Source organism: Antennarius striatus, chromosome 22 (assembly GCF_040054535.1).
Source record: "Antennarius striatus isolate MH-2024 chromosome 22, ASM4005453v1, whole genome shotgun sequence".
Classification (NCBI taxonomy): domain Eukaryota; kingdom Metazoa; phylum Chordata; class Actinopteri; order Lophiiformes; family Antennariidae; genus Antennarius; species Antennarius striatus.
The window spans coordinates 11,037,202-11,050,542 of NC_090797.1; the positions used below are offsets into that span (position 1 = coordinate 11,037,202).

Here is a 13,341-nt window from a genome sequence, read left to right on the forward strand (position 1 = left end):
TAAATCTAATCCTTTATTATTATCATTATTATTTGAAAAAACCCTGCTTTGCACCTTAGTTTAGAATTGTGACATACAAATGGCATAGCACCTCTCATGCTTTGTAGGGGTAGGGCGTAGCTCAGTGGTTGGAGCACAGGACCCATACATGAGTTCCACCATAGTCATTTGTTAATTGTTGTTTGTCTTCCCCCGACATATCAGAGGAGAGGTGACTCTCCTCTGATATGTCGAAGAGTCTCCCCCCAAAAAACTAAAAACAAAGACACGTTCTTAGTAGCACATGTGACCCAATGGTGACATCACAGTGCACTGATGCACCCTATTCAGGCACCTCTTCATCCCATGATATCTGCAACTTTTGTACTGTCAGTGTTATTTTGACATGCATTAACTGTGTTCTAACAAAATGTACGAAAGTAAAAGAATGAATATATGTTGAATTAAAAACAAAATGATTATTTCGGTTTTTTAAGAAGCATCCTTGTTGATGGGGCAAAAAAGACGTTCATTTCAGGAGCTTTGGCATCAATCCATTCTTTTGATCCCTAAGGAGGAAAATTGAAATGTCTGTCTCTAATTCTTGTCCATCCAGTAAGTCCATTCCCAGAAGTCGGCTTTCACCCATCCTTTCGAGTATCTCTGGGAGTTTGACTGAGTCTTTAGGTAGCTGGGCTACGGCCTTTCACAAGACTCGCGCTGTCCAGGAGGCCGCACACTGGGGATAACTCAGTTTGCCTCCTCTCACAAACTTGCTGTCTCACTTGGCCTTCTTTTTGTTTCTTCTGTGCAATTGTAGAAATGTGAAATAAAGCTATCCTGGAAAAAAATATTGTCTATTTTTTTGTCGGTAGTCAGAGAACCTTCCGTAGTTTGTTTCTTTCGTAGAATCTAATATCAGGTTTTGTTTTTTTTTGTGTTCCCCAGGCGGAGTTCTCAGAGATCAACTTGGCTTCGTATGTTAACTCTGGGTGTATGGTGGACATGCAGGTCAACAAAGGTGGCACCAAAGTGGTCAGGTAAGAGGCTCAAGAACAGAAAGGAGCATGAGCACTTTGATGCATTTGCCCAGACAGTCTGTAATCTGCCTCAGTGAGCCTGCACAAAGGCTCTTTTTCTCAGTGACAGGTATTAACAAGCAATAGCGCTTGTACTCCAAGAAATCAAGGCTGCAATGTGAATACGCCAAAACAAAAGAAATATGCTACTTACCTTTTTTAAAACCATAATGGGAAATTTAAGTGGCAATGTTGAAAAAGGGGTTGAGAATTTTGTCACTGTTGTCATGGAAAAATATCGTATGATTTCCATTATGCAATTGTAGTTGCAATGGCGGTACTGTGTAGAGGAGTTCAAGAAAAGAGCAGCTATTGTTTGTGCTGACAATACTGACAACTGCTGTCACTTAATATATTATAAACATGTGCATGTAGCCATCGCCTTTAAATAACCACGGCAAAAAAAGTTCCCTTAATATCAAGCAGATGATAGATTTCTGTTTGTGGGACTATTGGAGTGTGTCGTTTTGAGTTTTCACCATGTAGGGTGGTAGTAACCTCTGACCAGCAGCAGCTAGACAAGGAAAACTGGGTATTTCAAAGAAATACTCTCTTACATGAGGTCGACACCCATGGAGATGCTTGATGATCAGCTAAGGATGTTAATGATTGTTGCTGGCTCCTACTCAACCTTCAATATGAATGCATGATTACTTAAAGAACATTGTCATGAACAAAATCAATGCGTAACAATCAGACTTACCGTTATGGTTCTTGGTGACCCTCATTCAGTCTCATTCTCCAGGTATTACATTCTGATTGGTCTGTAGATGAGCTAGTTGAGTGCCTGACTTCCAGCTTCATTCCACCAGTCGTCCTTCTAGCCTTCTCAAGGAATAGTTGGCTGATCTGTGTTCTGGCCCGTGCTACACACGGTTTTACAAATTAACTTTCTTATCAGTGTTTAAAGTAGCGTTTGCATCAGAAATGTCCTCACAGTGCAGTGGAGTGTGAAATGGAGCCAGAGTAATCACAAACTGGCAGCAGTAACAAGGCTGATGTTACAATGCAACCTTGGAGTGGACACAGAGGTTATTGTGTGGGTTGAATATTTTTGGGTGATACTGCTGTAATGATAGAGGAGCCAAATTGGCTGCAGATGGTCTGACTGGTGCCATGTTCACACAGTGCTGATATTCACTGCCAAATGGTTGTGGTGTCGTTTATGACTCTGAACTTGACTGCAAATAGTATAATGACTGTTTCTGGCTGGTGATCTGATTGGCTGATGACTAATAAAGTGCAGCGTTTCCAAACACGATCTTGTAACCGAAAAGTTCAAACGTGATATCTTTCATTGAGGGAGACGCTCAAAGTTTAATCTGGGTATGAGCTGAACCCACAGTGGCAGCTTGTAAAATCTTTGTCATTGAATACAGCCAATGAAAGCAAATGACGTCTTTGATCGCAATGTGCGTTTAATCTTAACCAGAGTGCTGCTAAATGTACTGTTTGATTACGTTATTCTTTGTGTGTAAGTGTGCATGAGAGCAAGAGCGTTCACTGTGTACTCTGTATTGTATGTTTAACGCAGGTCCATGTGTTCCCATGTCTGTTCTGGCTGTTGCATTCACAGCGCTCTGACCTCTGACCTCCAGTCACAGTCATGCTCACCCAACATTTCTCCTCCGCTGGCTCTGTTCAGCAGTACACTTTCTCACAGTTCTGTGGTTTCACACTTGTTTGTGCAGTGATGTTTTCTCACTTGAGTCATGCTTGCTGTGAATATGAATCTACTGTATAGATATTCATTGAAGGGACGCAGCGCCACCAGTTGCAACTTTGAATAGACACCATGAGCGATAGAAGGATGGGTTTAAGGTCAAGATTTCCAAGACCTTCCACTGACTGCTGGGGTGCTGTCACTAATGAAAACTAGATCACAGCTCCTCTCACTTCATCACTTCATAGAAGTGATGAAGTGAGAGGATGAAGTGAGGAGTGAAGTGTTGCTTTATTCTGCAGTTCACTCTTCCCCTTGCTCAGAGCTTCTCCATCCTTTCAGATGTCTTCACTGAGAAGCTGACTAGTTTGATGTGAGTCAATGGAGGCCCAAAATAAATGAAAAAGAGCTCTTGTACTTTACACGGTTTTGCATTTTTTTTAGAAAACTATACCTTTCAGCCAACTCCTTGTCATGCGGTTAGGCTATCTAAAACAAAATTAACTGAGCCTAACAACCCTGGCCAAAATATCAAAGGCTGCATTCCCCTGAGTTCAGTTTTTTTGTCTTATTCTAAATTTTTAATTCTAGTTTTAGTCAACGAAAAGTATTCTTTTCTAGGACTGCAGAAAGTGTATGTTCTGATGACTACATCCAGACATGGAATTTGATTTGATTAGCATTTTTCTTTTGAACCGCGCCTAGCTCCAAGCGAGCGAGCCTGGCTTCTTACCCATTTATCGTTTAAGAACAAGTAGGAATCATTTCAATCCAAAGACCTCCTGTCCATCACTTCAGATAAAACTGTGATGTGAAAGAAAGTCATCCTGTGGAAAACCTAGAGATGAGCTGGCTGATGACAGTTCCATTTGTCTTTCTAGACCAAGATGGAACAACTTGTACTGCTGCAGGCTTCCATTGGTGTCATCAGGCTTCACCCTCCCCAAGAAAGTTTCCCCAATGTTTTGTCCCTGTCCAGTAATGAGAGTCTGGGGGTGAGCTGAATCAAACAAGACCGGGATCCAGCCTCAGGTGGTGCACTGCTGTGCGGTTCATCTACTGAGCAGAACATTAGGATTGAGATAAATGAACAAACCAACAAAAAACATGCATTTTGCCAAATCAGAATAGAGAAAGAGTTTGGGAACATTTTATAGTTAAAACAGTGTGTGGTTGTTTGTCTGTGTGGGCTTGTGATGCACTGGCGACATATCTGGGGTATACCCAGTCTCTTGTCATTAGCCAGCTGGGATAGTCTCCAGTAACGGATGGTTAGATGAATGGATGGATGTTTGAAAATTAACTCATATGATATCACTTGGATAGTTTTAACAAAATGCACGTTTGTGTGTCAGGTATCATTGTGTCATGTAGTTCACATGCAGTCTTGCTTTGTTCAACGTGCAACGTGGCATTCACCGCACAATCTACTGCCCAGCACAGTGGCGCGCCATGAGGTGCAAGCGCTTCTGATGTGGTGTTCCCTGCTGCACTGCTGTAGTCAGCCCTTTGTCTCCTCTGCTCTGCTGCCAAACCTCCAGCGAGCTGCTCTGGTCCAAGAGGGAAGGCTGGTCTGGCTAAGAGTCGGGCAGACCCAAGAGCAGCATTACAGGGCTGCTGACGTGGCTGATGAAATCTAGTTTTTGATCGGTGGTGATCAATGTCAAGGAGTGGATGTGTTTATTAGCTGTTGGTCATTGAGTTTATTGAGCAAGTTTTATTGCTGCATTGAAGTAGCAATAGGTTGCAGCATCAGATGGCGAAAAGGTGGATTTGAATGTAAAAAACTTACCCTGTCCAGAACAATAAACATTAGAATCTTTTCTCACTGCGCTATTTGTTAATGTTAACTGCTCACATCGTCGTAGCAAAGAGACAGTGGAACCTCCTCTAATAGTGAAGCTCAAAGCTTTAGTGTCAATAATGCAAGGGAATTTTTTTTTTTCACGATAGAATTTTGTCAGATTTTCAACCTGAATTATTTATTTTACAGTTTATATGGCCAGCGCACGGTTGATTTGTTTAATGATCGGATGGCTTCTCATCCGATCATTACAGGATAGGACTTTTTCACCATTTTCCCCCAAATTAATGCTGAAATTATTACTTCAATCAGCAAGAATGGGGGGAATGCTGGTTTGTTTTTCAAGATCTCTTGAAAAGCTGTCATCAGATTTTAATAGTTTTTTGTTGAAGTGGGCCTCGGCCCGAAGAAATATTGATTTAACTCTGAAGCGAATCTCATCTGAATCTACCGATACAGATAATGGGTCACTCTATTGATCGCTTCAATTCGTTTTATATCATGTCCATAGCTGTTTTAAAGTCAGTTTAGCTGAGATTGTCTTATTATTTATCTTTTAAAAATAATTGGTAGATTGAGTTATTACTATTGTAAAATTGAAATTGAAAGTGTTTATCAAAGTATTAAACCAAACATGGAGGTAGATACATTACATTAGCTTCAAATTCATTTTTTATCTTTTTTATTCTGTTGTATTGAATTTTCTGTCCTGAAAGCTGCAGGTCTCCCCCAGACAGGCCTTCCTTCCTTCCTTTCTTCTCCAGTCCCAACAGAACATGTCACAAAATCCCTCTCCTGTTAGCGGAGGTGTGGATTTACTTCTCAGACCACACAGAAGTGACTCCCACACACAGGTACAGACAAACAAAAGCCTTGACCTCCTCTTCTCCTGACCCCTGTGAGAGAGAGAGAACCCATTTTAATCAGCGAACGACGTGTCCGCCTGCAGGAGCCTCGACACCTCACCGCTGCAGACAGGTTCACCTTGTTAGCAAATGCACGCCTCACACAGACAGTTAAGACTCGGCTTTAAGAGACCCGAGGGTTGTTTCCTTCAGGAGCGCTGTGACTGTAATGAAAGCATACTGTGGCCGTGAGGCCCACTCCATCATCCCTGCTTTTGTAATATAGCTATGAATACAAATGACCCCTCTAATTCACTCAAACTCCTAACAACAGTCATTTCCTTTCCTGCCAGAGGTCATTTGGTGCTCTGTCGCTCTTGCAGGTCCTTTCCTCATTACATCTGCCTCTTGTGGGACTCTCCTTCAAATTCTCAACACAGTCACAGCTACATAACTGAACGCTCACTGTGGTTGTTTAGAGACGTTCTCATGTACTACTGCCCTCTTTTCCTTTTCAAACAAATCTTTATTGTTACTGCAGTTGTTGCCGTGCGTCCTTTTGTTTTCAACACGACCTTCCGCAGTGAGTGGAATGCAGCTATGGAGTGCGATCGTCGCTGGAGGTGATCCAGAACTTTGGCAGACCAGACTGGGCCCCTGCCCAGGCCCTGAGTCTCTGACAGGCCGCTCTGGTGCCACCAGGCCTGGAGCCACGGTCACAGCTATAAGGAGTCCTAGATTGAGGGCCATAGGATCACAGAATGATGCTACCAGAGCAGAGAAGGGAGTACTGTGTGCATACAGATAAAAACCTAATCAGATTATAATTTGATTTATTGGAGTAGAAGTCCATAAACGTAAGAAAGAAAACAACTGGAAAAATGTTCTTCACATCATTTCAGCTGTAATAAATGCTATTGTTTCAGTCCACGCTTTCCGAGTCTCACAACTCCCACATTCTGTTGTTTCCTCCTGTCAGCCAAGAAAATCTCAACCTAGCAATCAAAATAAACAAAAGTGTTATTTTCATAAAACTGTACAAAATGGACACAAAGGGTTTGCAGAATGCTCCAGTTGTTCCTGCTTGGTGTTTATTATTTTACTCAAGCATAAAATGTTTTCATTAGCAGAACCCCAAAGTGACTTTTAGAGTAAAGCCCAGAACTAATGCCTTTTTTTAAAAAAAACATTTGGCAGAACTTAATATTTTATAATGCTAAACAGTGCTAATTATGATTTAAATTTCTTTTAATTTACTGCAATTTATATTCCTATATATACAGTAACGCTGTTCCCTTGCAGAAAAATGGTCCTTGTTTCAATTTCACCTTCAATTTCTTTATGGAGTTTCTCCCCTCTGTTCTTCTTTGCTTTGTCTGCGTGGAATGTCACCGGGGCCTTCAGCTTCCCCCCCCAACGAAAAGCATGCAATTTAAGTAAATGGATCACACCGAGTTGTCCGTAGGTGTGAGTGTGAGTGGGTGTCTGTGTTTCTGTGTTGCCCCGCAATGAACTGGTGAGTTGTCCAAGGTATACCCCACCACTCGCCTGCTGTCAGCTGAGATAGACTCCAGTGTAAACTGTGACCCAGACTTGGATAAGGGACTGAAGACAAAATGAAGAATGAATGAGTGATTCGTTGTAATGGAAATACTACTGTAGGTGTGTTGGGCTTGGGGATGATGTAGGTTGCAGCGGAGATATAAAAGGGAGATCTACTGAAAAAAAATAGACACACGTATCTTAAACAATCTTATTCTCTGTGTTTTTCCTTTCCTGGAATCTGTCTTTCCATGGAAGAAATAACAGAGACTTGAAGGATTTATTAAGTTGATCAGATTGTATTTCTTTGTACTGTTGTATTTCCTTGACAAACAATAAATCCATCCAAACAAGTATTTCAATTATTGAAAGTATATCAAAATATCCTCAGTATATTATTATTATTATTGTTATTATTATTACTATTATTATTATTACAATTATTATTATCATCATTATTACAATGACTAGGAAATAAGGCATATTTGAACATCAATTTTTCACAAACTCACAATCAGGTTGAGAATGAATCAAAGACATTTAAAATTTCTTGGATTTTTTTTTTTTTTTTGTGATAATGGAATCTTGTCACCAGATAGAAACCTGATCTTTAACGTGACTCTGGGGACGTTTTCTCTGAGGCTGATCTTTGTGTCTGAGGGTCTTATCTTTTAGCCCTTGGTGATGTAAAAATGAACATTTCCTGACTAAAAGAACCCTTATTCTGCATGTTTGAGGTGTTTCCCGCCTCCGACACACCAGATTCAAATCATCACCTCATCATAGAGCTCTGCATGAAGCCTCATACAAACCCTGCCTGTGAAGGAGGTGTCACATTTAAACCATGAATGGCAAGACGACCGCAGGACCAGGACTGAGATGAAAGGATTAGAGATGGGTTTTAATAATCTTTTAATTTGTAATGACCTTGACATGTCGTCAATGGCAAAGATTCAGCTCAAGACCTAGGTGATGCAGAGATAATTTGGGTGCAGACAGTTGATGGACCCTCCTGTGTTTTCTTTACCTCCCTCCCCCTTTTTATTCATCTTCATCCTCATTGGTAACCTCTGCTCATTATTAGTACAGGTCAAATATGTATTGTGATTATGGTCTCTTGATATTTTGTGTAACTGTTGTAATAAACCTTCTTCTTGACAAAACATTTATTATAATCACAATGTTGCATTCATGCATCGGTGACAGAAGGATGAGGGACTACATTGAAACCCCCCTTTACTTGAAATATAGACATATCACTGCAAGCCTTGTCCCCTCATTTTTGTTAGATTTGATATCACTTCATTTGAAAAGTTTAAATATGTTAAGTTTGTGGTTTTACGCTTTTATCATAAATATTATCATAAGTTCTGGTTATGTCAGGGCCAGCAGAGAAGGCCTTGCTGGCCCTGACGGCCCACCGCTGACAGCTGTTAATGTGAACTCTGCTGTATTCTGTAAAGCTGGCTCTGGGAATTTATTACACTCAGCTCTGGTTTTCCAAAAAGATACTTGTGACAATGACTCCATTCTTTATTTTATTCTACATATTCACTTCTTATCCACATCTAAATATTTTTACCATATCAAAACTTTAGCTTGTTTTTGCTGAAAAATAGTTTGTAGTTTTCTTTCTATGGTGTCTTTCCTCATATACAACAGGACAAGACAGATATTTGTGTCTGCATTGCATTTCCCTCCGATGACTGAGAGCCAGTTCAACACAATGGACCATTGTGTACTTGTGCTATGCTGATGTTCGGTATGTACTGTTTGACATTTGTGGCATACCCTCAGAGTCCTGCCCCGACTATCCTTATCATTGAGAGACAGACTGATGGGAGCAAGATAAGGCCCCTACCAGCCTTTTAACCAAGCACAGGATTGTTGTAAAGACAAATGTCCACAATTCAGACATCACTGTGGAGCCTATTAGAAGGTCAACGATTCTGTGTGATTAATGAATGTAGAGAACAAAATTGCTCCATATTGTCTTAGTTTGGAATAATTTCCTGCTGTATGCATCCTGATACTATTATACAATAGGCTACAACTGTCAGGTTTGCAGAGCAGTGTTCTCGTTTGGTGTGCATACTTGCGTCTTTGACGCACACGAGTCATGTCCCATCCCTACACAAAAATTTGTTGAAATAGAATCAGTAATTTTCACGTAAAAGTTGAAGAACATCATTTTAGAGATGTGGATCTCCGGCTTCCTCCTACCTCCAAAACACATGCACTTCAGGTGTATTGGCCGGTTTCAAATTGCTTGTGTGACTGTGTGTGTGCTTGTTTGTCTATATGTGGCTCTGCGATGCACCTCGATTGTGTCCTACCTCACATCCCTAGGCGGCAGGGATAGGCTCCAGCCCCCCGCGACCCACGACAGAGTTAGAAAATGAATGAATGAATATCTTCACCAGTAAGTAGAGATCTACCCTTTACCATACTCCATCCTTAGGTTTTTGCCTAAACAGTGATCCGACAAATAAATGCACTCAAGTTAAAAAATAGGCTCCTCTATGGAAGTAATAAGGCAATAGCAGAAAAAAAATAATTCTCCAAACTTTTGATTGATTTTCCCATTTTCATAGGTTAGTTTGAACTTTAGAATGACTTGATGAGATGACTTGTTTTCCACCACATTTGTACTCCCTCTGGTTCACCTTACTGCTCAGTTGTTGAGTGGGCTCATGATTCCGTGTGGATTCATTCCTCCTTCATGTCCTAATCCATAACCCTGCTCTCTCCCTGTCAGTGCCTGTTATTATCAGCCTTTATTGCACCACTGATAACCCATTCAAAGGGCGCATTAGCATATCGTCTGTGGTGTGATGACTGTAGGGCCCGAGTGATTTGGATCGTAAAACTTGGATGTGCCGGTTCAGTGTACTCCATGACCCGTGGGGAGCCCTGCTTCAGCAGAACGAGTCCAAGCAAACAGACAGAAAAACAAAGTTAATGGGTGACAAACCTCAGTAATGCTCTGCTGCTATAGGGCATCAGCTCCATTAAGTGTAGCCCAGAGAAAAACATCTCGCAGAGCTGATTGCCGTCTGCACCTGGCCTTTCTGTGGTAATGAGGCACCGCAAAGATATCGTCCATCAGGTTTATATGGATCCATGATCTTTGCAATATCTTCCTGCGCTTTCCAACCATACGGCTTGTAGTGGTGAAAGGGTCGTGATAGATAACAACAGACAAGAGGGTTAGTTAGTCTCACACATCTGCACTCCCAACATTTTGTTTTGGGCTGATAAGGCTGGCGTATGTTAAGTCAGTGTCGCTCAGTGTTGGTCTTCTCATGCACCATTTAGTGTTACTCTCCTTTAGCCTTGGGTGTTTTCCGGTACCAGTACGTTACACGAATCAGCCAATGTATTTATCAGGAACATGAGTTTCACATGAGCTTTTGAGTCTAGTTTGGATCTGGAGGCTCAATAAACAGCTTCATCCAGTATAAATAGCAGAGCCTTTGGTCGGTTGCCACTGTGGCTACGTGCAGCAGCAGCTGTAGTCGCTCTGTCGCCGGGACCAGATCACTCCTGTCTAACATAAGCAGCACTGGAGGACACAGAGACTGCTTGAGGACCTGGCTCTAATTCCATCCTACATCCTACATACCTTTACCTACTGTGTGTATACCTGTGAACAGTCTGATGGGCAACTGTCTGCATCTGCAAAAGAAGCAAAAAGCCCTGTGGAGCTGCTGGGCATACATTGTTGAGCTGAAAGAAATGTTGTTGTTTTTTACTGTAGTTTGTCTTTTTAAAGATACTTTTACAAATATTTTCATATTAATGATGAGTAAAATAACTATGCCATGTGAAATGGTTCAGTAGCCATTACGAACCCTCAAAGAATTATCAGCCATCCCCAAGTTCAGTTGCACATGTCTGAGAAACCAGCTGAGTTGAGTGTTTTAATGTTTTAAAGTAGGCTTGTTCTTTTGTTTTTTTGTTTTTTACAGAATGCAAACGTGCTGTCGGGATTCTTTCTCTATCCAGTATTACAGCTCTGGCATCAACTGACCAATGGAACTACTAATGGCATTGATACAAAAGTGTGCAATAGTGAACTGTGTTGTCTAAAATTGGTGAATTTTGAAAAGCCATAATCTATACCCATACCGTCAATAACTCTATGGCCTATTCTGAGGATTGGCACTGGAGAAATATAAAGCCTAACTGCATGCAAATATTGCTTGTTTAACCAGCTCCACAGATGGTGAACAGCTAATCAATCAATCCAGTGGGGGGGAAAAAACAGAGACGCAACAATTTATTGCATGACAGATTGAAAAAAGTGCAATAAATGACAAGAATCTGAAGCATGCACAGTATCTGACGCAAGCTGAAGCATTTAGAGGTAAAACATGGCTGCAGTCAAAGGGAATTTCCTGTGTTAATATGAAATGTGGTGCTGCTTGAAATAAAGCCTCCAGGTGATTTTGGGTTTTCTTGGCCCTGCTCCCAGAACAGTTTGTAAAGGAAGGATTAGGGTGTGTTAATTGGATAGATGGTTCAAAAAGATTAGGTGCACCAAGAAGCCTTTCTTCACCCCTTCAGCCCGACGTAGTTGCTGAATAATGGAGCCCTTGACTATAAACACGAGGCCCATGTACGGCGTGTTAATGTGCTGACAGAGCTGTGAGCTCAAGAGGAGCCAACGAGAGCTTTCTGACCTGTGCACGGTCAGGTTAAATGAAAGGGTAAGGCGACTTTATTGATTCACGTATGTTTCCAGGAACTGTAAATTATGTCGAGAACATTTTGTTGCTTGTAAACGTGACAGGAGATGTCATGTGACAGCCCCATCAAGATGACTGACAGCTCTTGCAGTGACTACATCTTGCAAGTAGGGTGGATGGACTTGGGGTTCTCAGCAGCCTTCATAGTCTTAAAAATTCAATTTGTGGCCAATAACTATAAAAATAAAAGCCTGTTCTATGAATTGACATAGAACATGTTGAATTTAGCGTCTTAAATAGATACCTCTCAGGGTATTTCTGTTTTACGTCACCTCCACACTTGTGAGGAAGCCCTCTGGGTGAATGTGTGGTCCAATAATGGCAAACTTCACTCAGATACGGTGGTGTTGTGATACCCTGCTCAAATTCCCACAGGAAATGCTGTCACAGAAAAGAGCTTTTAGAGTTTCTTTTTACCATGCCAACATTTTGTAGTTAGTTTGAATAACTTAACTGATGGGAACACCATTAGTTTTACAGATATTTGGTCACAAACCAAAGCAAAATTCTGAGGAGATGGTTTCCATGTTCATGTCTGTCTTGCTGCAGGTCCTTCAAGCCAGACTTTGTCTTGATTCGCCAACACGCTTACAGCATGATCCCTGGCGAGGACTTCCGCAACCTTGTGATCGGTTTTCATTTCGGCGGCATTCCAAGCATCAACTCTCTCTTCTCCATCTACAACTTCTGCAGCAAACCTTGGGTGGTAAGCAGTCCTTAACTTCCGTGTGCTCTACTCCAACCCACACAAAGACACTGCTAGTTCCGCCCTCCAGAGGGGCATCTGATTTATTTGGGCTATGAAATGGAGCTATAACACCTACCTCACAGTTTTACTGTCTCTCTACTCAAAACAAGTTGCAAGACTACAGCGAAAACAGTGTGAATGCTTGGCTCTGCAGACGTTCGTAATTGTAGACTTACCAGCTGTAAGTTCAAAGTATGTTGAGTACAAGACGAAACACGTGTTTCCATAATTTGGTGCACTTCTACAAGTTGTAACACACTATCTATGACTTCCAGCTTTGTTGTCTATTTGTTTAAGTTTTAGTCAGCCCCGATTTTCTATATATTTTCTAAATACATTTATGATGATAAATATTGTGGAACTCAAAAGGATTGATTGTGATCACGTTGTATATATTCAAATGTACAAATGTTTTTTCCATTGGTTACCAAACATATGCCCCTCCTTGAAGCCATAAGGCCCTTTCATTGATCCAGCTAATGATTATAGCTATTTTAGATTTATTTGCAAAACATTAAGTATGTGGTTCTTCAGTTTTGGCAAGCTCAAACTTAACATGAATTTATGCCAAACTGATACAAAACTCTCTGGTTTCCACAGCAGAGTTCTCAAATATGGGTTCCTCACAGCTTCCATCAACAGGATTTCGTGATGTACCAAGTTGCATTGTTTACTTAAATTGGTGATCTAAACATCGGTATTAAATATTAAAATGAGTAATTTTCGACCTCAGAAATAGAGTTTATTTTTAGAGCTGCCATTTTGCACAGACGGTCCATAATCACAGAGGCAACAACACTCGTTATGAAAACATTTCTACACCCAGTGGAGCAGAAAATTGCTTGGAGCAGATTGCACCTACTATGTCAAACTAACCTCACCGTTATGTTAACACGCAGCCGCATGCACTGAGTTCAGCACTATATAATT

At 41.1% G+C, this 13,341-nt stretch overlaps 1 protein-coding gene across 1 annotated transcript in view; it reads left to right on the forward strand.

Annotated features, from left to right (window-relative positions):
- syn3 (synapsin III) overlaps positions 1–13,341 on the forward strand; it is a 94,732-nt gene that overhangs the window by 29,963 nt on the left and 51,428 nt on the right. The window contains exons 4-5 of the mRNA XM_068306805.1: positions 928–1,019; positions 12,213–12,369. Of these exons, the coding sequence (XP_068162906.1) occupies positions 928–1,019; positions 12,213–12,369 (249 nt within the window). The remainder of the gene's footprint in view (positions 1–927; positions 1,020–12,212; positions 12,370–13,341) is intronic.